The sequence below is a fragment of the Gallinula chloropus genome (genome assembly GCF_964237585.1).
Source record: "Gallinula chloropus genome assembly, chromosome: 6".
Classification (NCBI taxonomy): domain Eukaryota; kingdom Metazoa; phylum Chordata; class Aves; order Gruiformes; family Rallidae; genus Gallinula; species Gallinula chloropus.
The window spans coordinates 4,749,493-4,777,406 of record NC_140091.1 but is presented as its reverse complement, the minus strand read 5'-3'; the positions used below and the strand labels follow the sequence as shown (position 1 = coordinate 4,777,406).

Genomic DNA, 27,914 nt, shown 5'->3' with positions numbered 1-27,914 from the left:
AAGATCAGGATACAAAATACTAGGCAGGTGGGCATTCTGAATACATCAAGACAAGGTAAGTAAAGGTATATGGGCACAGCCGATTTCATGGAGATGCTGGGAACAGATCTATTTGAAATCTCTGAACACAATACTGTGTCATGCTCCAGAGAAATCCATTCATCTGAGTTGTACACTGTGCTGTTCTTGGTGTGAAGAACTGCCTTCTAAAGACAGAAGTAATCTCCCACCTAAGACACAAAAGTGGCTTTCAGGCAGGCTGTGATTCTTTTCTACTCCGTGTTTCTCCCCATTAAGTTTCCCTCCACACAGAGCTCAATACACAACACTGTAGTAAGTCCTGAATTGATAATTTTCCATGGAGATTAAGACTTTCCGTTGCTCTGACGATACCAGGCTTCGGAATTAGATGGGCTGGTTTTAGCAAGTGGATTTCCTGCAGACTGCTGCTGAATGGCACTGCACAGTGCCACAATGACATTAGCGTAACTTCCCTGGATAGAGGCTTTCTTTTTGTTCAGCTTCCTGTTCCTGCCTACAGCTTTTAGGAATTACTATAATACGATAATCAGCAGCATTATTTAACATTTCCCCAGAATATATTTCTGAGAATTATACATATTTTATGCAAGACTCTACAAGGACTACCAAAAAATATGGGAAAAAAAATCCTATAGAATCCCTGGTAATATACTGTTCTTGTAGCTCCCAGAGACCCCTGGCAAGTAAAAGAATGTATTTTACTAGGCGTTATGTAAAACAAAGGTGTTAGATAGAACAAAAGGAGCCCCTCATTTTACTACCTTGCAAGGTAATATGCATTAATAGACTTCAGTATTACTGTTTCACGTTACCTCCAGATCTCCTGGTGGATAAATGTGTGTGATGCTAGTTTACAAATGATGCAAACTGTCTTTGTGACAGTCAGAAAATTAGAGAGAGGTTTTATCATCCTTCTCCTCAGGATGAGTTTCAGAATTACCCTGCCTAGGGTACACTGCAATAAACAGCTGTATATGGGTTTGCAGAGCATGGGACATGGATAAAGGTCAAATTCTCTTCCTTGATTTGACAACAAACTCTGGAAGTGGTCTGAAGCTGGGATAGCCAGCTGCGACAGTGCTGGCTGAGCACAGGCAAAGCCAAATTACTATGTGGAACCATCAATCTGCAGAAGCAGTTCTCACTGGAGCACAATAACCAACACATGCTCTTGCTAGAGCAGCTCATCCCAGCTTGACTCTGTCCTTACACTATCATTTTTAGACCCAACGAGACACAAAGTTTAATGCTACTTCTGCTTTAGCCCCCAAGAGCTAGGCATTATGTTGGGGAAGATAAAGAAGGGGAAGATGCCTTCTCACCATACTACTTGTTATTAAGAGATAATCTTATTACTCCCAAGTGGATCAAAGTTAAGTTACTGTTAAGATTTCTTCTTTAAACCATATTTAACATACAAAGTAAACTGACTCCTAATGAAACTATTAATTTTGATTTGAAACCAAATTACTTTTGGTGGGTAAACAGTGCAATTTCTGTACAAAAATAAAAAGGGTTCTACCATTGTTATGGATTTGCTCCAGGAGCTCTGTGCTGAAGCACAGAAGCCATATCAGATCACGTATTCGGGCAATACAAAACATGAATGGCAGACATGGAGAAGATAATGAAACATATCCTTCAAATAGTAACACTAGAGAGTATTTGGATGGAATAACAATGCTCAGCACTCATAAAACTTTGTAGCTTTACTGTCTTTTTGGTAAAAACTATATACTGTATTGAAACAAATCACAGAACATTCACTGGCAGCCACATTTTCTAACGTGTTCTGTAACACAAAAGATGAAAAGATCATCTTTCCCATCTGTCTGGATTTACATTACTTACATTTGATGAATAATTTTTAAAACATCAGTATGCCAATGGCAATATGAATGATCATAATTTTCAGATGTTTTTAATTTGCAGTTGGAGATAAAAATACACAAACCCATTTCAATATTTTTTTTACACGCAGATAATAAATGTGCTGCTTCTGCTGATTATCACATTGATTTAGAGTAGAGGTGCTCCTGTATCATTACATAATTTTATTTCACATTTGTTATGTCTATGGGTAAGATGTCTTATTCCATTTAATATGTTACATCTGACTAAAGGCTGGAGTGGATTTGATAAAGCAAATGTTCTGCCTAGTACGCTGTTAGTAGTGGCTTGCTTTCCCTATTTCCCCTTGGAATTTGAACACAATGTAAAATAAGTTGACATTTCTTTAAAGCATGCAGGCAGCTGAAACACACATATTTGCATAAGCTGCAACACTTAGTGAATGGCAAAAGCCATGCAAACCACTGAGCATGAGGAATACGCTGTGGATAATGGAGAGGAAGAACGGAAGAGATGAAAGGGAAAAAGGAACCATGCATCCATGAAAGCAATGGTAGGCACTGGTGGAAGAATAAGTGAGCACCTGAAGGTGTAGAGAAAAAAAGGACAGATACCTACCCCAACCTGCGCTATCTAGCTACCGACCTGTGGACTTATAGTATCACCAGTTGGCTCACCAAATGGATCACTGTTGGATGAGGCCTGAGACCCATCAGGCTAGAATACAAGAACATAACACCTTTTTTTCTCAACAATAGAAAGTGAAAAGTCAACACGAGGTTATTTTCATGCTGTGGGCATAACAAGTACATCCTATCTCATGAAAACCAGAAAGTGGGACCTCACCACTGATTTGTTCTCAAAAGCAGTAAAGGTTTCCTATAAGCTGATGCAGACAGGGAAGGACCTTGCCAGTACCTGCTGAAGCCCATAGACTTCAGAAGGTACTGGATCAGACAAACCAGAACTGCAAAAGGCCCTGAAAGTCAGTCAATCGATGTGAATCAGGAGGAGTCTAACCCTTTGGGTCCCTTTTTTTGCACAGACTCCCTCTTGCCTTTGGCTCACTTCTGGACTCTTGTCTGGCTATGACACCTTGTGATTTAAAGTCATTGCTTGGATAATGTTTCTTGCTTTGGTCCACTGAGTCTAAGGCAAAGAAATCACATACTGAGGGCCAGAACATTGAGGAATGTAACTAGGCAAGCAACTAGGATGCAAGAATGTGCAAGACAACATCAACCATCATCTTTTAACACACAAGCTCTCACATCTCTTTCTGCAGCCTCAGCATGTATGTTGTTTTACCTCGGCCTTCCTTATCATCAGTAAGTGAATTCTGGTATGCTAAAAAGGAGATTGGATACAACTAAGATATGTAACCTTACATAGGAACTCTGAGTTTGGTTCCTTGTATGCAATATTAGTGCATCTCAACACAAATGTCATGCTCTTAGCTGTCAAAACTGAACTGGGAAGTGAATACTGTCTGTGGCTCCCTCTTAAATACCACCCAGCCCAATTAGAATAGTTATTTCTGATACTACCAAACAACATTCATATAACTTTTGTCTTCTTCTAGCTAAAAAGAGCTAACCAGTATTTAGAAACCTCGTTGCTACTCACAGCTTCTTGCTCCTCACTTTTACTTGGGCTTTCAAACCCCTCTTCAAAGAGGTCATCTGCAGCAGGATCGCTGGTATGAGATGCTGATGATTTTGATGGAGAACTCTGTCTGGGTGCAGGGGTTGGAGCTAAACAAAGATGAAGGTAACAGCAACAGAATATGTATCTGTTAATTTGTTCAGAAAGACACAGCAGCACCAAATTTGCTCATGCTTTAGAGCCCTCAACTTTTATTACCCCTGAAAATGATTTTCTGACGAGGAGCTGCAAGAGGCACATTTGAACACAGTAGTCATTATCAATTCCATATATTTAATTTCATTCAGCAGTTTCCAAATTAAGTTTGGCTGCATCTGGCATATTTCTTGAGGACCCAGGGAGACGGCACTACATTACATTAGGAATGCACGAGTCGTCTGCCCTATGGCGGGCAAGCGAAACAGAAGGTCTCTGGCTGGCCCCTGGTAAATCTGTCCCTCATGAATTCCTCTCTTCAGCAATCTGCAAAATCCCCCATCTCCATGCTATGAACACGATAAGCTTATTTTACAGCTCTTCAATGAATTTCCTCACGTGTCCAAGACATCAAGCTATTAAAATAAATACCCATCCCCTAATTTCTGCAAAGCGTGGATTGAATGGGACATAAGTGAAACCATTTGTAAGGCTGAATGTCATGGGCATTTTCCAACCAGCTTGCACGTCCCTAGCACAGAATATACATTATTCTCTTCTTAGAAATTAAATTTCAGACCACAGCTATTGCGGCTGTTGATTTCTATGGTCTCTGAAATTCCTTTCTGATACTTTTTTCTTTATGTCTGGAACACATTTAATAAGCCAGACCATGCATGAAGGTTCTCAGTCTGAGTCTCTGTTGCAATTTAATGTATAAAAAACAAAGTGCCTCAAGGAGCAGTCCTGTCTGGGGAAAGGGATGTCTGGAAGGTGATAGATACTCACGTGAATTTGTAGACGGTGTCGTGGAAGTCACAGGAGTCAAATTTAACTGAGAGATGTCAAAGTCATCACAATCATCTGCTTCCTGTGCCATCCCAACTTTGTTAAAGTAACTTGAGAAGGCCTCTGAGGTACAACTGAGGGAAGGCTGATCTGGTTTTCTTGATGGCACTGGTGGAGGCTGAGCCATCTGGAAATCTTTAAACATTTCTTTTCCCATTTTCTGTCTGGGCCTGTCTGTCTGTGGACTTGATCTGTTGGAATCACTTGTGGGTGGAACAGTAGCTATAGGAGCAATGGTACCTTGAAACATGGCTGCTTGTAAAGGCAAAACAGTTTGTGTTGGCATGAAGGCAGTTGGTTGGAACTGACCAGCTACAGATGGCCACGGTTGCTGAGTAGGAGGAAAAATACCGGGTTGGCCCCACGCTATCGGCTGTCCTCCCTGCATCACCTGAGCAACTGGAGGCTGAGCACCCATGGCCAACTGCTGTTGAACAAGTGGTTGCTGTCCCCAGAACGAGGGCAGAACAGCTCCCATGGCAACATAACCTTCAAAGAATAAGGAGAGCAGAGGGGGGGGAAAGAAAAGATGAAAGGTTTTAACACTACTGTCAAGAGCATGCAGAAAAGCTACACGATGAATCAGAAACGTGCGGGCTACATTAGTGTTCCCAGAGCTTCAGCACACTTAAAAAGAGAACTGCAAGACATGGTTGAATACACACCACTGAACAAATACTTGTATACAAAACCACAAATCGGTGGGTACTGGCAATAAGCCCTCCCCCCATCTGAACAAAAAGGTTCCTCTCTTCCTCAGTGAGCACCCCCTTGGGTCTGTGAAGACCTGTGTGCATGGACCTTGTCAGCTGGCCATCTGGCAGCTCCCTTCCCAGGGGTCTGTTAAAAGATAGCCAGATCAGTGTGGTTAAACCACTTACCACAGGCTCTTCTTACTACCCTGACTTCCCCCATCCTCTGCCTTTCACCCCTGCCTGTTCTGTTCCTCTCGGGGCAGGGATCTCTATGACTGAACTTGATGCACTGGGTCACACTGGGACAGAGTTCATCTTTCAGAACAGCTGCTAAAAATGAACAGCCAGAGGGAAGGAAGATGCCCAGCACTCCCCCTCTGTGTAGATTTGCTGCAGTCCCTCATCCTTTTTGCTTTTAGTCTCTGTTGGGGAGAGTAACTTGAACACCAGCCAACTTCTGCCAATGGCACAACTACAAAACTGGTTCTAAATTACAGGGAAGCACCTTCATGTGTGTCATGCTCAAGGGGCCTCTAATGACAGGGCAACCTTCTCACAAGAGAAAGACCGTGCCCTATCTTCTTACACAGTTACTGTTCAAACTGCTGGAACTCCAGAGTAAAGCGAGTATCTCAAGTTACATGGATAAAAACACAAGAGGCCAGAAGAATGCAGATCAAAACCCTCGACATTTGGTTATTACCCAGTTACTTGAGAACATCAAAGAGGGCCTGAGCTTCTCCTGCACCACATATCCAATAACAACCACCAGCTTCAGCTATTATGCTACCATAAAACCTCTCTAGTTGGGGAGGAAATTCAAGATTAAAACTGAGATTATAATTGCTTCCTCTAAGACCTGAGCCCTGTGTTCAACCTATCAAGAGTTTGACTGTGTAGGAATTACATGATCAGGTGCTTTTTTATTTACAATGGAAAAAAATAATCTGAAACTAAAAGTACTGTAAAAAATGCTACAAATTAAACCATGTAACACAATTACGTTCCACTGACAGAAGTATTGTGCTTTACAGATATGCCATTTCACATTTAAATTAATGACTCACTGCTAATATTTTGCAACATTCAACCTGCCTTTTACCTTTAATACTGTCGTAGCTTGAAAGCTCCTGCTGTAACCTCAGCATTTTTCTGAGTCCTCCTGTACTTTTCCCCCCTCGCTTTATTTCTAAGCTGGCTTGTAATGCCAACGTGGTTGTGAGATTGTAAATGGAAAAGCCCCAAATAAGATAAAATAATAGAAGCTGAATGTTGAAAGACCAAATTAACGAGCGATGAAAGGAACAGTAACTCAGATAGATATCTACTTCAACAGATAGCTACAAGGGATTCTCTAGATGTCCTTTTATCTTGCCCCCACTGTAACCTCATCCAAGCAGCGCCGGGTTTCACCTGACATTATCCCCAAACACTTCACCATCAGTGTAACCTTTCCGAGATGCAGCGGCTAATCTGATGCTGCAACGCAGCCCATCAGAGAAGGAGTTAACCAATTAGAAAGTCACTGTTGAATGATTCAAAGCACTCCTCCTTTTTTTTTTTCCCCTAAGTGGAGCTGAGAGCATTGCTCTTGCAGCTCTCCGAGCATCCTGGGGAGAGATCAGCAGTCAAAACCACATGCCTTGTGTGTCTGTGCAGAATGCTACACAGCTTTTGCATTTTGAGCACACTGAGGAACACTGAAAAGTCTAAGGAAGTATCAGGATTTGACTGAGAGGAATACCTTGAACATGCCACCAAAATCTCCATGTCCCTTTTGCTACCGTGAAATAGCAGAGCTGAACTAAATGCTTTGTTCTCTCTTGTTCCTGTACCTAGAAGGTATGTTATCCAGGTGGCTGAACTAGGGTTGAACTCCCAGTGACTTTTTTTTTTTTGTTTTGTGTTTAAAAATGTGGGTAAATTCAAAATAATGTACTCCCTGCTTGTTAAAGACTTGCTTTGCCTTGCCCTGCAGCCCTGTCCCCAGAAATCCTTCCTCACTTCCACTGGACTAAATTAATGCCCTGAGAATTCATCACCAAATTTGAGAGGAGCTTGTATTTCCAATAGATCTCTTACCTGAGGGTACGGCAGCAGTGCTGAAAGGTACAGACCCAAACATGTCTGTACTAGCAGGGAGTGACTGGGATGAAGAAGGGATAAAGGCATCACCTGGAGTAGCAGGAGTCTGCAAGAAGACAGGAATAAAATACAACGATGACATATCTGTTGTAGATTCTGCAGCACATGCTTTGCTGTCACACTATCTGTAACTCAAAAAATACAGATTTGGAGGGAAGAAAGGAAGAAAAAAGAATGGAAAGACATAGAAGGAAAGAAGCAATAGAAATAAGAGTATTGGAAATTGCTGGAGACAGGAGAAAAAGAAAGAAAATGAGAGACACTGTACCAGGGGGAAAAATATAAACAATATTTGCCTGGAATACATCACATGCAAAATATTGACATAATTTTTTTTCTTCAGAGCATACAGATGTGTGATTCTAGGTGACAAGTAGAGGCAGTGACTCTACTTTAGCACTGGAATAGGTTGTCCAGGGGGGATTGTGGACTCCTTCTCTGGAGATATTCAGGACCCATCTGGATGCTTACCTGTGTGCCTATCCTAAGGAACCTGCTTTGGCAGGGGGGTTGGACTCGATGGTCTCTTGAGGTCCTTTCCAATCCCTACAATTCTGTGATTCTGTGACCAAGGCATTAATTTAAAAAACAGTAAAGGCAAATGAAGCATCTGCAGGATTTATGGAAGAGGAAGTAAATGTTGCTTCCAATTAAGCAACAGGACCAGAACCATAGGTCTACATTAAAGGAGGACTCAGTCCAACTGAGCAAGTTAGGGATGAGGAGACAGGACTTTGAACATCTAGTTCCAAACATGGTCCAAGAATACCTCAGAGATCTGAGGCTGATGACTTCACAGTGCCTCAATTTTCTCAGTATAGTTGTACTCCCCTATAGCTTAATGCAAAGTTCAAAGAAACTTTATAAGAAAATTATTGGGGTATTTTTCATTTTATGCTGCAGGAAAGCATGTTGAGAATATTTTCTTTGCACATTCAGCCCTCTCTGTCTTTACTGTTTTGCCTTCCACACAGGGATGTGTGCTTGGCAGAACCAGAGAGGTGCGATACACAAGGCTGTGACTGGATCTTCCTGCAGTGCAAGGGAGAGGCAGAGGGCAGTGAAGCAAGCTCCTCTGATAAACACCAGGGAAGGAGAGCTGCAGCTCAGGTTGTATCTTATGTAGCACCTAGCCCTACATCAGAAAATGAAAAATTGAAGATATTTCTGCACCATCATCATGAAGAAACGACTCCACATTTAATTTGCTTCGCTTTTATTTCCTCACAGGGTAAAAACTACTTTGAAACCCTCTCTACTGGAATGGCTGATGACCTGAATTGTTAATGTGCTCAATAAATGTGCTTGAAAGTAGCATGCAGAAAAATGCACAGTTCAGTTTCCCTGGATACTCACTGGGGGAGAGGTTACATCAGGAGGAGTGGACATGTCCCCAAAAAGCTCTAGTTGGGTAACAGCCTGTAAGGAGAAAAAAAGTAAAAATTGTGTTTATCTTCTGAGAGAAAATGTGTGAGTTTAGCAGTTAAACTTGTAAAGTTAACTAGTAACAGCTAGCAATGTAACTCCTACAAAAGCCATGTGGGCTTCAAATGTCAAGTCCCATATGGAGGAAGCACAGGGATTTGAACTGTGAGATTTTGATATTGCTGATGGACCCAAATAGCCAGCAGCTGACCTTGTATGTAAACCATTCTGTAGGGAATTCACCACCATAAAAAAAAAATGAATAAAGCATGAAAAAATATCCAGAATGGGAATGGATGCATTACTGCTCTGCCTTTAACATCAGTGAGTACCAGACATGATTTATGGCCAGCCCTTTTCCCCGGCTCCCTTTCTAAACCCCCATCTCAAGGTCTTAAAACACAGTAGCAGACTGTGCAAGTGACAGAAGGGTACAGAAGGGAAGGGCTTGTAAAGTGCTGCCCGATTTCCCCTTGCCCATGGGACAGGTGTGACCTGGATAAGTGGACTTGAAGGAGGATGCACAACTGGGTTATTATAAGTTTGTAGCTCTACATTTAACTCAAGCTAGAAATGTTTTCTAGGGGCATCCTTCAGTTTGATCTCAAAAATAGGTCACCCATGTAGGTCTCACTCAACTGGACCAGAAGTGAAAAAGCACTTTCACAATAAGGAGCACCTTGAGTGGCTGCATAATCAAAGCTCCTTCACGTCTTCTGGAGCAAAGTGACTCTCTTCCACCCATCTGCATCTATAAATCAGTTCATCTGGAGCACAGTGCTGGTAAAGCATGGATCTTTTACAGCTCCATGGGAAACCTAAACCCACCCATTACCCTTACCAGGGTGACTATTCTGGAAAGCTCTGATGACAACCCCAGAATTGCTCCTTCTCTACTACCTCTCTTCGCTTTCCTGTCTTTCCTTCTTCCCTGTATGATACTAAATCACGCACACACACATGTGCAAAGGAAGAATTCTTGGTATAAATGAGATTTAATGCAAATTGCAGCCTCCTATCATATATGCAGCTTGAAATTCAGTTGAGTCTTGACCTGCAAATGTAGTCAACACTTTGGACATGAACAACACTGGCTGGTCAGTCTTTACAAGCTAATCAAGGAGAAAGATTGACCTAAGATTCCACCCCCCCAACCTTCTATTATAAGTGATCCTTTGAGAAACAAGACTATCAGTCAAAATATAATAATTTCAAAGGTTTATACATTTTTTTTTTGCAATCCAATCTCTATTCCTGTACACAAAAGCCATGCTACAATCACTTAGACCTGGAATTTATCTAGCAGCTTGGATGGTTCTCAGCTTTATGTCTAGCGATGTATCTAGGGATGAATTATTCTGCATTCCCTCACATCATTTCTTATATCACATTGCTTTTGAGATATGACAATATATTTTCTTCCTATGGGTTTATGTACTCTAACTATCTGCATAGAACTGGAAGAAGGAAGAAAGAAAAATCCCTGCTTTCTTCAGGGTACACTGATTCCAGTGTACATTACTAAAAGACGAAGTAGCTTCAGCAAAAATAAAAATGTGCTTATAAGTGTGCAAACACAATAGGCAAGTATTGTTAAAATGCCCAGAAAAGTTGGAAAAATCCCAACAGCAGCACTCATTTGGAAACCACATCAAGCCTCCTGTACGTACTACTGACTCAGGAAATGACAAGTGCCACTGAATCACAGAAAGAGCCACTTTCTTCTCATCTCTCCAAATTCCTTGTTCAGTGCCATCCCTAAATCTGCCCTTTTCCTGCACAACTGGTGAGCTTTTCACAGTCTTCTCCTCTCTGGCTTGCTAAGAAATAGCTTGAGTCCTTTCGAGGAGGCCATGAGAAAAGGCTCCTGCAGCGCTAACATTCCAGGTGAGAAAGCAGGAGAGCAGAGCAGAAGGGAAGTGAAAGGGCAGGCAGGGCACATGTGGTTACACAGACTAAGAGGAAGTGCCTGCAAAGTTGTAATTTTTCATAGAAAAAAATACTATACATTTCATATCAATACTGAAAACGGATAGTGAGGGTTCTTCTGAACTCAGGACTATATGGTACGTCTCTGAAAGGTGGCAACTCAGATCTCTCTGCCTCAATACCCTTGTGAAGTGGGAATAATAATACTTTTCAGAGTGCTTCAAGGTGATGGATCTTTGGAAACTCTTCACAGATACATTTCTGTTTAAGCTTTTAAAAGGAACTCTGTGGATGGATTTCCAAGCAGGCAAGTGGAGAGAGGGATACGAAAGCTGACTTTGCTATTTGTTGTAATAAACCCTCATTCATCTTATTCCCCAAGGAAAAGGAACATATTTACAGGGGAATTATTTCTTAACAGAATAGCAACTTTTTATGCAACAGGAGCTACAGAACTATGTCTGAGGATGTAAACAAAAATTTAGTGGGAACACAACTTCATTGTTTAAACAGTCTTAAGCAGCAACTCTGGAAGGTGGGCTTTTAAAGTCCCAAATAGCTCAGCTCTGGATTTTGTGTCTAGTTCACTTCTACAACCTGATTCTCAGCCTGGGTAAATGAATGCAACTTCTCTGACATAGATGTAGTTTCATTCACCTGCAGCACACAAGATACTGGACACCAAATAGTTATCCTTTATTTTTGTGATTTCACTGTCACTACAGAACTGATTTTGCCCATTTAACTTTCTAGAACTATTCACACCCAGTATTAGCTACGTTCCAGTGAACTTAATCCCAAGGTGAACATTTTCAAACTGTATGATTCCTATAGGTGATTTAATCTATTTTTCCTTAAAACATTTTTAGTGTCACAACCTTACCTGAGTAACTGAAACAAGACTTTCATCAATGTCCAGCAATAAGTTTCCATTCTCCAGCTGTAAAGCATGATTTATGAAATGAAATGAATGATTTATGAAAATGGCATGAATTTCTGAGCATGAAAATTATAACCTCCATAATTATTGACTTCACTATTGAAATGAAAACCCTCTCTGTCTTGCAGGGAACACAGATATGAAATCACACAGTCAAAGCAGTGAGTTTGAATGCTGCTGGGATATGGAGCAAACATACACTTGTGCTAAATCTCATCTTGTGGTGTATCATAACTATTTCTTTTCCCAGATATTTATTCGTCCAGCAATAATTATACCCAGTGAGCTCTGATCCTGCTTGTGTTAATGGAACTTTTCACTGGCTTGGTGAAGGAAAGGACTTTACATCCTCAGAGGAAAAAAACCCCAGAGTTTTGGACAAGAAAAGTTCAAAAAGCAAGCATTTGCAGGAAAACAGTTCTATCTTAACTAGAACTATAACAGCAATACAAACACATTTACAATTAATATTTTCCTTCTATAGTAACCTTAAAAATTACTTACATAAATTAATCCAAGTTTAAATCCATAGTTTGTGTTTAAATATATATAGAAGCATACTGCCTACACATACAGACGTATCTATATCCATCTACATATTTAATATCAATTATGACTTCACTGTCTTCAGAATGCTAAAATTCAGATAACATTTATTGAAGTGTTGGAGATGTTCTTAAGAAACAAACACAACAACAAGTTACAGAAAAGCAAATCTGAGATGGCTGAGAAGCTTCATATAAGCTACCAGCCAGCAGTCCCATGTCCTCTTAAACCAAAGGAATTAAAAAATCTTAGAAACAGCCTAGAATTACTTTTTCTCCCGCTCATCTCATCACAGACCTAAAGAAAAAAAAAAAGGCAAAGCGAAAAGAAGGAATGGCCATCATGTGCAACCAGGAAAGGACCCGGTCCTGCTCCTTCTTGGAGGTGACAGCGAGTTCCCCCAGCCCCACGTAAGGAAAATATGAATAAAGTCATGTCCCTTTATTCAAAGAACTCCACAGACCTTGAAACCAGAAGGGTTTACACCTCCAGATAGGACCAGTTCTGGCCAGTAGTTAATCACCTCTGATTCTGACAGCCCCCTTGTTTAACATGCCCATCCTCCAGCATCCAGGGATCCAGCTCACATGGCTCTGAAGCGGATCCCTCCCCCAGCCACACCGATTGCTCTGTAAAACCAGCTGAGAAATAACCATGTCTCGGCACAGAGGAAACATGTGCGCGGCGTTCAACGCACCATTAGAGATTCCCACCTGCTCTACAGAGGGACCTTGCAGAAAACATTTGCCCAACATGTCACGGCACATCCCCAAGTGCCCAATTATCATGTAGCACTTCAGCTGCATCTTCCATTAGCTCGTGTTCTGCATCACACACCGGTGAGGAGACACTTCCTAAGGGTGAAATATCCTTGTCTAATAGAGCGCAGAACAGCCTTCAACAGCGACCGTGCCGAGGCTGCAACATGGCTACCAAGGGCAGAATTTGGCCCTCAGAGCCTTCCTCTGGTTCAGATTTTTGATACAAAGTGCTTAACCTTTGCAATTAAAGTCAACAATTCTGTCCCTCCTTCCCCAGTGCACCATAGAAAATAAACAGAAGCCTGGAAGGATGCTCCAGTCCTTGATCTTCCTCTAGGATTGTTGCCTGTGGATTTCTCCACAGTGTGATGCAAAATCTTGCTTTTATTATTTAAAAATGCATCTCCTTGAATATGAAAACACCCCTACAGCTTTGTCAACCAGGAACACACCAGTCACTTGCGACCAGCTGTGCAGGCCGAGGCGGAGGAAAGGGTATTAATCCTTGTACTGTGGTGACATTAAACCCATAATGAAAGCTCCATCTTTCTATACAGGCATGTGAGACATACTGTAAATCTTTTAAACATGAAATATGTAAATCTGGCTTCTTAAAGCAGCAGCAAGATTTTTAAACCACTTCAGCCAGTAATGAAATTCCTCATGACACTTTTCACTATTTACTGAAGAAAAACATATTCTCTAAGGGCTGGAGAAAAGCCAAGAGTACAGAAGCAATAGTAAGAGAGAAGTAAACTGCAGCTTTCATAAACCTGAACAAAAATCATCCATCTCCACTGCTGTATTCCCTCTTAAGGCCAAGTACTCTGAGAAACACCTTTTCTAAGGCCTGCAAAAGTTGAGATCTTGAAAGGGCAACCTGAGACATGCCTCACAGGAGTGTGAAGCATCTTACTTCTTTCGATCCTACATACACAGCAAGCCAAAACGTTCCAGTTCTGTTACTCAGCTTTGTTTTACCAGAGGCAGGGACCCACACTGACTTACAGAACAAGAAAATCTGATTAATATTGCTAGACTTTTGCAAATGATGATAAAAGTAGTGTCTGACAAGACATGGCTCTGGACTGGTGGAGAATGAAGCCAAGATGTTGCTTAAAAAGTATGAAAAAAAGGCACTCTAATGAACTTGTACTCTGATCCAGAGCTCCGTAGGTAAAAAAGAGTATGAAGGATACTAAATACAGCAATTAACCAGCAATTAGTTATTAACCTTTGAGCTGGGTATTAGCAATTCAAATCTTTTAAGACAGCAGAAGGATTTAAAGTTGGCTTCATGCACTCAGGGTAAGTGCCCTACCACTTGACCCAGAAGACAAAAGAGGCATCATCCAACCCAGGTGCCTCTCTACAGTTCCCATCCCCTTTTTCTAACATGTATATTATACTGGAAGTCTAATGACAAGTGAAACCATTAGTTAAAATAAAGATTTTTGTTCTTATTTCAGTTGAAAACACAAATATTTTGCCCATGTCAAGTATTTTTTTCTGATGGTTCACATCATTAGTTAAGCAAAGCTTCAGTTACTTGCACAACCTTATAAAACAAATGCTGATATTATTATGAGCTCCATGAGCTACACGCAGCTTGTTAATTAACTGCAATTCATTCTAAAAACCAATTAGAACTGTAACGAAGGAGCGCGTCAGAACTGTGACTAAACCAATCATCAGTCAAACCACGTCTAGTAGGTTGAGACACACTGAAAACATCCAACAGACATATTGTTTTCCTGTAAAACAACTGCTGGATTAATGGAGTAGCATGATAGCTCAACAAAGAATTGCTCAATTACTTCCTAATTAAAGAGAATACACTGAAGAATATGTGTGTGATGAAAATATTGTCAATGCCTTTGCAGTGTTCAACCTCCTACAGATACTAAAGATCTTCAAATGCCGTAACCTTTCCTAGTTAGAGAGGTAACAGCAGCTACAATACCTGGTGTAAACCCTGATTTACACAGATATAGCTGAGCACAACACACTTGTAAGGCTGCTGTGAACACTTAGGGCGATTCCCAACCAGTAAAGGTCACATCAACAACATGGGCTGCCATAAAACCACAGTGATTGATTTTTATCTGAAAAGAACTGACTTTGGTATGATGTATCCAACTACAGCATGGACCCAAGCTTCATTGCATTCACCAACTGTGCAGTTTCCTTTACTCATTCACTGGAAAGTGCTGGATATGCTGGTTGAAAACACTTAGTCAACCCTGCACAGCTAAAGAAGTGGGATGGGTAAGGATAACTGACATGATAGATTCTTGAGGAGTGTTTGAGTGAATTGCTTCACTGTTCTCGATACCTTCCTTTAAATGAAGGATCTCTATATGATCAAAACATATGGTTGCTCATTTATTTTCTCTTCATCTGATGGGAATTTAATTCTGAATTCCCTGTGTGCTTTAGGTATTTACTCTTACAAGAAATTGTATTTAAAATGCTTCGATCACCATTTTCCTCTGACAGACTCTAATAAATGAAGAGTCCCAAAGAGTGACCCTAGCATAGAGCCAGACCCATAGCAGCTTCCAGGCAACACAACACCCATGACAATTAAACTTCTCAGAGCATAGAGGATGCTGGTGCAAAGGTTCCGGCCACGTGATCCATATCTTCTCCAGACCCAATGTGGTGAGTTCAGAGAGCATGGGTACATCACATGGAGTTAAAGGAAACGCTGCAAGTCCAGAAATATCAATATGTTGTTGAACTAAAACCTGAGGCTTTCAAAATGTTGAAGCAAGCTACAAAAGCTGTTGTAATTTACATTTACTGTGCACTAACAGGCCCTGACATCTGTCTTCTAGAAACACAGGCCTGGCTTTAAATTTGGGTACCTTTACAAATATGTGCAGCTTATTACATGCAGCTGCTGAATGTGTTTTTCCATAGAGGAGAAAAACTGGAATCAAAGGGGAAGAGCAAAGCAGTTCAGGTTATACAGCCAGTCTGCACCACATCTCCTTTCAGCATGCGGAAGGGGGGCTCAGGAGGAGGAAAATCAGGGAGCAAGAACAAGCTGCTGGCTGGTTCAACATCAGCCTCGGCCCGGCTTCCATCCAGACACATTCATTAGCATCAGTGGTGTTTCTGGCTTGAGGATCTATTTCTGAAAGTAATGCACCTCTTATTCTCAGTGTGGAGCTCCCTGGGGAAAATGGGAATGAGGGCAGTGGCAGAGGACACAGTAGGAACTTGGATGAGGAAAGATGATATGTTAATGTCAGGGGACTAGCGCGCACTGCCAGCCTTGGTGACATGTGATGGTTGTCTTGAACTGCACATGAGAAAGAGAGGTGATGACAAGAATCTAAACTTCCACATGGGAGTGAAACTCCACTTCTACACCGTGATGGCACAGACAGCTTTGAATATTTGTAGAGAATATACTTAACAATGGAAGGGAGATAGAAATAACCCTAAATTTACTGTTTTAAAGCACAAGGTATAGTTATACAAGTCTATCTAATGGTTTTCAAAACAGGTGCCTATAAACCAAGAACCAAGTTATTTCTACCTTCATTATTGAATACTACATCATCATGGTATTTTCAAAACCTTCAAATCTCTTGAGTTCCAGCAGATCAAAAAGGCCAAGACCTCTGTATGTCTGTACTTAACAGCATTAATTGTAACAAACATTTTACACGGCCTCTCCCCAAACTGATGCAAAATGTATCCAGAACTTTCTCTAGAACTGCATTCCCCTTAATTTGTAAATAACCACCAAATCGTGCAACTGGTATCATTTACCACGTAGCGATACTGACTAGGCAAAGCTACCAACTTCACTACTCAGAAGGCAGATTGTGTGTAAATAAAGGTTTTAGCAAACTACTATGAGTTGCACGGCCCTGAGCAAATCATAATGTAGTGAATCAATACGACATGTGGCTGTCAACTTAATGTGTCAGCAGCCATCAGATAAAATCTGCAGCAGTCATATTGCATAAAAGGCAAAAAAGTCACTGTATGTAACAGAACTCTTCCCCACAATTGATGAGCTAGACCTACAGTTCAGCCATACTTGCTTTTCTCCACTTCCAGGAATATCAGAAAGGATAGAATATTGCCCTAGAAAATGTACAGGAATCTGGGTAAGTTTAGGGATGCAAATAAACGTGAAGCCTTTAAACATCTGACCTAACAGGCTTCAGAAATGTAAGGGACCACAGCAACACGTGTCATTTCTTTCTATCATCTGAGTTCTGTATTAAAGGTACAAATCAAAACTGATGCCATAGTAACACCCGTGTCACCTATATCCAATAAGATTATAGAAATATAGAATGTGTTAGGTTGGAAGGGATCTTTAAAGGCCATCTAGTCCAACCCACCTGCAATGAGCAGGGACATCCTCACTAGACCAGGTTGCTCAGAGCCCCATCAAGCCTGACCTTCAGTGTCTCCAGGGATGGAGCTTCCACCACCTCTCTGGGCACCCTGTTCTAGTGATCTACCACCCTCACATTGAAGAGCACTTGATCAGGGCCACAAGCTGATGGTTGTGAAACATCCCTGATGGTGGCAAGCTCCTCTCCTTGGAAAAGAGATAGGGGCTTAGAGAAAAGTCTCAGACCCAGCCTCTCACCTCTGCTGTAGCTGAAGGGAGTCCATTAGTGAAAATTCAGGTGTTTAAGTGTTTTTTGCTGGGGATCTACTCCAAACTATGAGCTGCTTAGCTGGTTATGCAGTGCTGAGTGAGGGTAGAAGGCTTTTTTTTCACTTGCATTTTGCACAGATATAACCAGAAGCAGAAAACATAAACCAGCAGAATACAAGACCCATGAGTGTTGCTAAAAGGAATGAAGAAACACCTTGACAACTCTCAGTGACCTTTTACAAAGTAGAAGTAATTAAATCACAGGTAATGACAGACCTTGATAGTTAACACCCATACCTAATGCAAAGTCCAAGGAAAACAGATGTACAGATGTATCAGAGCTCTGCCCAACATACCAAACCTGCCCCACAGCATCGAGCCAGACTCCACTGAATGCAGGACCCCCTCAACCCCAAAGGAAGGAGGGAAAACCAGACAGGTACAAGTGTTTTAAGACGTGACAGAGTAATGCAAGCAGCATCACTGGAAATCACTTAGCAACATCTGCCACGATTGCCCAGAGGATAGCACAGGGCAGGTGATGGAGGTTGTAAAGGAGACGGTACCCACACAGCGAACGGAAACAAATGGCATTGATGTGTTTTAATAAGGGTCTCTTGCTACACCACATGTCTTGCTCTTGAAGACATGTATGTGAGAACAGCATCTCACCTTCAGGGCTGAGATGTTACTTGGGCACAGTGCTAAATGTTTGCATTTCAAGCCAGCAGAAGTATCAGAGTTAACATTTCCATTAAATCAAAAGGCAAGCTGAGAGGAGGAGCGCACAGAGCAGAGGAGTTTCCAGCACCACACGAGATCTCAGAATATTTAGTGCAATGCCTGCACTGCAGATACTGCTATGGATATCTGCTTCTATCTAAAAAAACAGCCCTGGCCCACTAAAACACCAAAGTAACTCATGTCACAAGGCATTATCATAACAAACTAATATATTTTCACACTTTGCAACAAGTAGCTGTGCCCATTAAAAATCCATGTTCCACACTGCAATGTTAAACCTGGCACGTGGGGTTTAATTAAGTAGAACCACGTCAGGGCATTGGAATGTAGGTGTCCCTTCTAGCAAGTAAGGTAAATAAGAGCAGACAGCTTTGCCAGCACAGATGGTCAGGGACTGGGTCTGTGCACTCTCTCTCCCTCTCTCCATGTTTGAATATATGATCCTGGAAGCCTGACTGTGGATGCTTAAGTCAATGTGACCAGTCTGCAAGCTGTTTCTGTAAAGCCACTGATGTGGAGTTAGAGAAAAGCTGGAATTACAAAGCCCTTCTCCAGACCAAGTGTCATAGAAACAATTCACTTTGCAGAGGATGCTCAGAGTTAGCTGGAAAGCTGCTCTGAACTACTTTATTGCCAGGCATTTTGGTATGCCATTTCTCTGGGACCGACTTTCTGTGAGAGCTGGTGGAGCCCAGGGCTGCCCATGCCTTCCAGATGACCCTAGGCAGCCAAAAACCTCAAACCTGCAAATGACACTGTAACCCCAGCCAAAATTATACCCCAGATTTCTCCAATGCAGCTTCCCAGTTTGGGCAGGAGGGTGGGTCAGGCAGCCCTTCCAGCTGCTAGAACTGAATGCGCTCAGGTCGAACCCATCTTCATCCACTCCTCCCATGTCTGGCCCCTATGGCAGCCCAACTGCCCCCCTGTTCCATCCTGGACTGGTATTTTCCATGTAGCTGGTACCACCCAGATGACTGCCTGCATTGTAAGGCATCAGCTCCGATGCCTTGAATCTTTACACAGCAGTAAGATGAGTTGTTTGAAAGCCTTCATAAAATTGTAAGCAGATAGTTTAGACATTTTGATGAGAAGAGAAGGTTTTATTGTGACGTGACTGACAGTCTCTGTGAAAGGTATTTACTGTCTGACTCTTATTACTAAAAACACCGTGTCAGGTAGAAGTTGATGTGGATGCATAATGGGGAGACGATGGGAAATTATGACAAAAAGACCTCATTAAACATTTCACTTCTTTAGAATAGTTAATTTCACACACAGAACTACAATTTCTACGTGCATCCAGCAATTCACACAAGCTTTATGGGGTAAGCTTGCTTTCTTTGGCTGGCTGGCTATCTATTCTCAGTGAACAGAGAATAAGAATTGGTCTAAGGATGGAGCAGAGAGAGAATAGGAATGAGTACAAGAAGTGTGAGCCGGTACAGAGGAAGGGAGAGATACTGGGAGGGTACTGGGTATTGTGGAAAGCATCTTTGGGGCTGAGCTGCATGCTCAGCGGAGGGTTTCTACAGGATAGTAGGATTTGGTGGGGAGGGATGCAGGAAAGAGTTGAGGGAATAAAAGAATTACATTGGGGAAGCACTCTTTTCATCTCAATGTCAGGGAAGTGACTTGGCAACCAGCCACCACTCATGATGGAGTTCAGTGGATACATTCAAATTCTGAGATCTGAGACTCATTCCTTTCTGCCTCATTTGCACCGTATTTACATCAGGAGATCAGGAGGGGTCACACTATAAAGTACTCTGATAGCTTCTGACAAACAGCCTCACACAACAGCACCGTATTCTCCATGCGTATACAATCCATGGAGCTGAAGATGCTTCATACCTTCAGCCCCTGGGGATCCCACACACACAGGGAAAGTGAGATTTGCCCAAATAGCTCTGGTTTCTCAGGAAGCTGTATCTTACTGAAAACCAGGAGGAATGACACATCCCAGTTTCAAAGTAACTTTTGGAAAAAGGATTCTGGCTTTCAGTTTTCACACTGTGGCAGATCTTACCTCACCTAAGCCTAACTATGTAGATGTTATCATACCAACAAGTCATTTAAATTCCTTTGCAGTCACAAAAGAATGATGTCCAGACATACATTCATTTCCACCCCTCACACAGACAGGAAGAATTTCCCCATGAAGAGGCTATTTCCACCAGCTACAGAGTCAAGGGTGGAGGGCACCTAGCCAACTACTTCAGTATCCCTCACTTTTATGTGCAGAGACTAGAGATAACTTGCCTGAGAACACACCAGAGGAAAACAATCCCAAGATGGAAAATCAATCTCTGTCCAGGGAACGTGAGCAATACTGTTTGAACTCAAGCAAAACTTGCTGCATTTTTATTAAGTGCTGTATTTATTGTCGGGAGAGAGAATTCATGGTGCCTGAAACCTATTAGGAGCTAGAAAAAGTTTCTCACTTTATTCATTCATTATGAAATTAATGAAAGCAAGATCTCCTAATAAAGAAAGTGTCCTTATATATTTAAACCAGGTAGATGAGCTAGATTATTTGCCCTTAGATTGAATTCTGGAGGTTTATATAATAATGACAGCTATAAATTGAAAAAAAATTATGGCAAGCATCTCAAAGACAGAGAGCCTCAGATGTGGAAGGGTGAGCAATAAATCAGATGGGCAGTGGAATATTAAATTGCTAATTTTAAGAGCTATTGCTGCCTTTTTTTTTTTTTCTTTTAATATATCCTAATATAAAAAGGTGAAACAAAAATCTCAGCTACATATTTCTTCCCCTTTTTTTCTTTTACCTATAAATTAAAGCACATAACTTATTTAAAGGAGAAGCTCTAATTGCTTTAAATTTAACCATAAAATAGCATAAAAAAAAAAAAAAGAAAGAAAAAAAAATTAAGTTTGCAACCAGCTTGGTAGAGATGACAGATTAAATATATTTGATGATTACAGAGTAGGTTCCATATGCCCTATATCTCACAGCCACGCTCTTTACCAGGACAGTCTAATACCAAAGTGTCTGGAGACATGATTGCAAGCGCACCGTGCACCCAGCCGTACTGCAACGACCTAAATTACAGACTATACCCAGAGTAAATTTGAAGCATCGCTGAAGGAATAATAAAAAAGTCCCAGGAAATGTGCAGTGGAAAAATTGTAACACTGAGCTCTGTGAGAAATGAGTGAAAAAAAACCTGCAGCTATTCCGTGCCTGCAAATACCTTTATTAGTTATGCAACCTGAGTTATTGTACTAGATTTTCCCAGGCAACATGATGATGCCTCCCCCCTCCTCCTAGTGCCTTATCATGCGATATTTATGGCAAGTTTTGTTTGTTTGTGCAAACCATGGAAGTGTCACAATTCAGGCCCCCCATCCAGCCCCTCCTTGGCATTTATCTTTTTTATTCAGCATCTCAGCCCAAGCTGTGGAAGTTACTACGTCCCTATGTGTGAGGAGCCTCTCTCTTTCTGTCTCTCAAATACAGGTGTGCTCCCCATGCTTACAGCAGACTGAAATTCCTGACCTTTTCCCCTGTTTTTCTACATTCTCACACAAATCCTCAGAAATAGTAATTTTCAAAATCTTTATACGCAGAAAAGGAATGGTGACATTTGGATACAGCAGCACATTGTGCCTATTTTTCTAATATTTTACTGTCCATGCAAGGCACAGGGCAGAAAGAATTAAGCTGACAGTCTATATTGACCCATAGCCTCTTGTACACGTAGAGCACCACAGAAGTCATGCATAGTGATATTGGGAGGACACCTCCTTGTGTCCCAAAGTAACTGGGAAAGCAATGCCATACATGGAGAAAAAATTCTCCTACTCAGGAATTTGTTGGTTGAGGACTTTCTGCACACTTACACACCATGTAGCTCCTTTCAGAGCTTCCCAGTTGGCATTTGCATGTATCTCTGCCCTGCAACTCTACAGCTTTTACAAAGCTACCATAGAAATTGGGTTCATCAGAAAACTAATCACTTTCCAGTGGTGTATGTTAGGTTGGATTTTGATGTAGCCTGCTTATTTGGTATTCCTTTTTTTCCAAATGAGAGAAGTAATTATAATGCAAATTCCCATTATGGGGGTGGTAACATTTGATTTGAAGTTCCTTATGAAATCTTTACCCATCAGCATACTGTATCCACCTTGAAGTCTTCTGAGAGGTGTAGGCATCATAGCTGCAGAAAATCACTGCAGAAGCCACGATGTTCTGACAGACCTTTTCCTATTGACTCTCTTGACTTCCTCTCTATTCAGACCTTACTTCTCCCCCCTCAGCCCACTGTCCTACTAAACCAAGCTATGAGGAGAAAAATATATAAAGTGAGGCTCTGACAGAGCACACAGGGGAGGAAATGCAGCCCAGGCTCCCTCAGAGCAATAAGCCTTGTACAGCATTAGGTAACAGAGGAATCCTTTTAATCCAGACAGTAACAATTCACACATAACATGTGGCAGGCTCATTGCTGACTCTTAACTACAAGTAACACATTTATAAGGGGTGACTTTCATAAGAATGAGTCAGAAAAGACAGGAAGGAGATTTAAGTAATAATGAGATGGATACATGTGACATTACAATCCTGGTTATTACAAACCAACCCAATCAACCCATAACACTTCACTGATCAAATTCACATCATGAGGAATATACCAAATGTTACCTACAATAGAAGTCACAGAAGCTAAGAAACACATCTTCTTTACTGCATAACATTAGGGAAGATACTTACACTTACAGGTTGACTTTTTGGCACATCATAAACACCTTCCTTCTTTTGGCTGGTAGGAACCTGCAACAGCAAATGAAAACCAAGTTCATTAACCAAGGAAGTTTGATGAGAAACTGAAATGTGCAACATTTAAGTACACGGTGTAGCCATTTAATACTAATGAAGTCAAGGATGGCTTTTCATTCAAGCAGAAACATTAATGGAGACAATAATGAAGAAATAAAACATCTATCAGGTTTTTTGAAACCCCAAAGCCCAGTAGTGTTCAGAAATGAGGTTTTTGGTTTCAATGTTAAGTTTAGCTGCACTTGGATCTTCTTCCTACTTAAATAGTTAGGATTTTTCATTTTACTTGGGGGTTGGAAGATGCACATGGAAGTCATGATCAGGTCAGTATGTCATCTTCCTCCATGGCAGAGATCTAGAGTAGAGCCAGAAATCGGAGGTAAAGAGATGCTTAGCCTATGGCACTGGATTTCTTCTTTCCAATTCATTTAATAATCTAAGTCAAGTAAAGTCATAACACATACCCCTGCAGTGATGGGGCTTTGCAGCTGCTCTAAGTGACGTTTGATTACAATCCTGCAATTTTATTAAGGAACCATTGGCCTGTCAGAGTCTGAGGCTGCACAACCACTCACACAGCCAGGGAGCTGCTGTCCCATGGACAGGGGGTGACACACTTAAAAACTTCTGGTGAGTATTTGAGTCAAAAGTCATGATTTACACCGTGGGCATTTATAGCCTACTCGTGTAAATTCAGTTGCTTTGTAATACTGGGCTTTGCTTGCCCAAGGACTGCTAGTTTACATAGTTATAATTCATGATTATATTTCTTTCCCTTCCTAGAAGCACTGAACATGTATTGTAACTGACACGAGCCAAAAGAAGAGTAAAAACATGCTCTAAAGTGGCACGAATGCACTAAGTAAATCAGTGCTGGTTTTCCACTGAACAAGGGCATTCAGCATAAGAAGATTATGTTTCAGACATTAATGAAACCTCACGGGTCAACAGGAGAAATAATACTGCAGATACAACAAAATGATTGCCTCTTTCTTTTCTACGATAACGAATATCTCAGTGTTCTGATATTAGACTGGTTTAGGGGAAGCTGCAGGAATGTTGGTAATTCATTGAGATGTGCATTCGTTCCTTATTCTGCCTAATGTATCAAAATCTCTCTCCACTGTTCAAACATTCCCTTGTTTAAATGTCAAAGTCTTGATGGGAAACCATGCATCTTTGACTTGGTACACATCACAGCAGCTTTTCAAGAGCGCTCCAGAGATATGAGCACAGAACGATCATAGAAACTGAACGAGCATTTTAAAAGATCTATTCCTATCTTGGGAATTACTTCCTTGCCTTGGGTTTTTTTTCCTCAAAGTATTGGCCACTTCCACTAACACCACCTGTCGCATTAGATATGTGCAACTGTTAAGAGTGGAACAATTCAATTTCATGGAAATAAGTCTGCAGAGAGACCGGGCTTTAAGTGGCAGCATAAGAGCAGAAACCAAGAATGGTCTATTTAATAAGTCACCAGAAAGCTTGGTTTTCATAAAAAGGGCACCAATGTGGTAAGATAAACTAATTATGTGCTATCATCAGGGTGCATTTTTCTTTTCTCTCTGGAAAGTTTCCCCTTCATTATCCTTTTTCTCTTTCCAACGTTTCTGTGAAGTCATCCCAATTTGCACGCTCCTACCCTCAGCTTATTGTGGAACAAGCTTTTCCCTGCACTATCCATACCTCTTTTTCTTTCTTAGGAGAAAAGCTTCTGACTTCAAATATCAAGACAGGGAAACTTTTCTGAAGGACATTTTTCTCTCCCAACTCAACACTGCCTGTCTTCCTGTTGTCTTTATTTGCCATGTATCACTTTTTTGTATTGATACTTCAGACTGGGGGTCTGCATGGAATTTCTCTTGTGTTTTCTTGGATTAGCAGCACCAGCAAAAAGGTACCAGCACTATTGCTGCCAACAGTTCCAGCTCTGAGACATACCATGAACCATTCTGATGTACTTAGACCTTAATGAAAGTACAAGTGCTGCGACTCAGAAATTCCTGTCTCAGATTGTCAACTCTTGATGGAGCAGAATTTGTCCCTCCACAGAGACCAGTGCTACAAAGCCACTTAACAAAATCCTGTCCCCACCTCACTACCATATAACGACAGGCAAAGAGATGCTATTAAGAAATCTGACACTAACTGAGAGGATTGGTGCCTGCTCAGTGATCAAGTCCTTGCCCAATTAACACACTAGAGCAACTTAGACTGACGATATTGAAAGGACAGACACAGGCAGTCTTTGGGGTTTGTATCAAAGGTAGCAGACAGAGAAAGAATGCTTAAAAAGAAAATTGTGACCTCTACCATGTAAAAGGAATAGCAACTGTCACTTTTGCACCTATCTTCCATCTCCAGTTACCTACTGGGTAGGAATCTCTTCCACCAAGGGAGAACTGAACTCTTTGAAAACCATCTCTCGGTTGAAAAACCAGAGCAGCACCAGAGGAAAGATTTGGCAAGGCTGAAGTGAGAATGCATGAGGTTACTGAACAGACTCATTTACCAAAGTGTGATATGGGGAAGACTTTGTAGTAAATAAGAGAAGCTGGCACCAATTTGCATAAAACTGAAAAATAAAAAAGCAAAGCCAAACAACCCAACCCAATAAAGATGACCTTTTCTAATTGCATTGTTAATAGCAGCCTGGGTGGTTCTCAGATCATCCAGACTTTGTAAGAGAAAGAATTCTGCCAGAGATGTGACTGTAAGAGCTGAGCTGTGGGAACCCAGATTTATAGCAAGCTGAGAGCTCACGAAGTCCATGGGAACTAGGAAGCTCGTGGCTCTGGACACATCTACGGGAGTGATACTTCAGCATCTGTCAACTACAACAGATAACAGACTCGTAGATCCCTAATCTCGGCCTTTGCTTTACTCAAGGTATTACCTGTAGCAAACACAGAGAAGGACAATGCCAGACTGCAGGCACTGAGAGAATGGCATGTTATGTATCACAGGTACTTTCTGTGCCCTGCTGTAGGAGAAAATACTTCATCACACCCAGACACTGTCACATGAAGGCTTGAGCAATTCTCTGTTCAATTGCAGAACAGTAATAGTAGTACCTTGAGATGAGGTAAGACCTCACTATATGCTTATCATTGACTATTTCTATTTTAAGACAAAGAAAATGTCCAGAAAATCCTCCTGCTCCTCAGAACACAGTTCCTACTTCTTCCCTACACAATCGAGTTTGCTCCAAGATCTCCACACACTGGGAGTGATGACCCCATTTCGCTTGCTTCCACTGGTACTTCTCTACAACGTCACTAAAAGCTTCACATTTCAAGGAATAGCAATCAGATTTGATGGGGTTTTGACTGAATGTAGTTGTCATGGGATTTTTGTCTCTGGCATAAAACTGACAGTTCGAGCAGTATTTTTTTAGCAGATTGGTTTCCTGAAAATCCCCAAACTTTCATCGCGGTGCGGTAAATAATTCTCAACTCTGGGCATACTCTCCCCTTGAGAGCTTTGCATCTCTTGTGCTGGAGATGTAGAGAGATGCATATTCTAGTCTGCGTGGCAGAGTGGCAGGACAGCAACTGAGAGAGTGAAATGAATCTCATCTTAATAACCTTGCGATGGCATCTTATAAGAGGGTTATTTTCTAATGCTTGACTTGCATTTCCCTTTCCCACTTAGCTTCCTCCTATTTTGGTTCTACCCTTTCATTTTTTTTTATCTTCCTACCTTTTCTCATTGCTTAAAAAAATACCTTTACTTTTTTTTTCCCTATCCTGGCTTATGCCTACCTTAAAAAAGTTTTTCCTATTAGCAGATCAACCTCTAGTATGGCTAGATGAAATACTTCATCACTGCCTGGATCTCCTTCTCTTCCATACTAAATGATTTCCTCAAATCACAGTTTTCTTACAGCACCCAGAGATTTCTGTCTTCCTCCAGATTTGCCTATAGTATGTAATACAAAATGAATTATGCTCTATTTTAATAAACCCTGTACAGATCCCTTGAGGATAAATTGAATGAAGAGATTATTTTATATTGCTTTTGATACAATTTTTAGTCGGTGTGAAGAATGCAAGCTTAGGCTCCAACATAACACATGCACTCTGGAAATATATTCCTCAGTCTGGGAGATAACCACTGAGAGCTCTGAGGTTCTGCTCAGTTATTTCCTTGGATAGCCAGAAAGGAGAGCAGTGCCATCAAAACACCCTTCTACAAATTGACTGGTTGGTCTGCCCTCCATGAGATTTCAGTATCTGCTTCTCAGAATAGGTGTAAAAAGGTTCAAAAATAAAAAGAAAGAGAGAATCCACTATTTGTCCCCTCATCTGGTACACTCAAAAGTTTAAGACCCTCCCCAAGTTGATGGTTAATAAAGTTAACAAAATTTGCAGAAGCTGGAATGACAAACAACAGAGAAATCACACTGAGACCGGGCAGATAATTCATGTCATGTCATCGGAATGAAATGCCAGACATGGTTGTGATGAAAGAAAACTAATAGAAATGGAGCATGTATGAAATGTGCTTCACTAAACGCTGGCAATCGCTGCAATGGAAACACCGACGGGAGCGATTTTATACCTGATAAATGTTTTCTTCCGTTTCAGGCTCACGGATTGGCTCGTGTCCAGCCTCAAACACAATGTACTATTACACCAGCCGCCAGAGAAGAAAAGTCAAAGATGAAACAGAAGGGAAAAAGGCGATTTGGAATTCCACATAAAAACACAGGCAGGCATTAAAGAAACAAGTTCAAAGCACA

General features: G+C 41.3%; 1 protein-coding gene across 4 annotated transcripts in view; it reads right to left on the bottom strand.

Moving 5' to 3' along the window:
- DAB1 (DAB adaptor protein 1) overlaps positions 1–27,914 on the bottom strand; it is a gene marked incomplete at both ends in the record, with an annotated part of 116,496 nt that overhangs the window by 6,733 nt on the left and 81,849 nt on the right. Inside the window, 8 exons of one of the 4 annotated variants that reach the window (XM_084266256.1) lie at positions 2,539–2,610; positions 3,520–3,647; positions 4,483–5,031; positions 7,320–7,428; positions 8,739–8,801; positions 11,620–11,676; positions 23,102–23,161; positions 27,734–27,799. In XM_084266256.1, coding sequence (XP_084122382.1) covers positions 2,539–2,610; positions 3,520–3,647; positions 4,483–5,031; positions 7,320–7,428; positions 8,739–8,801; positions 11,620–11,676; positions 23,102–23,161; positions 27,734–27,799 — 1,104 coding nt within the window. Of the gene's footprint in view, positions 1–2,526; positions 2,611–3,519; positions 3,648–4,482; positions 5,032–7,319; positions 7,429–8,738; positions 8,802–11,619; positions 11,677–23,101; positions 23,162–27,733; positions 27,800–27,914 lie in introns of those variants that run through there. The other 3 variants (XM_084266255.1, XM_084266257.1, XM_084266258.1) reach the window with 3 other exon arrangements.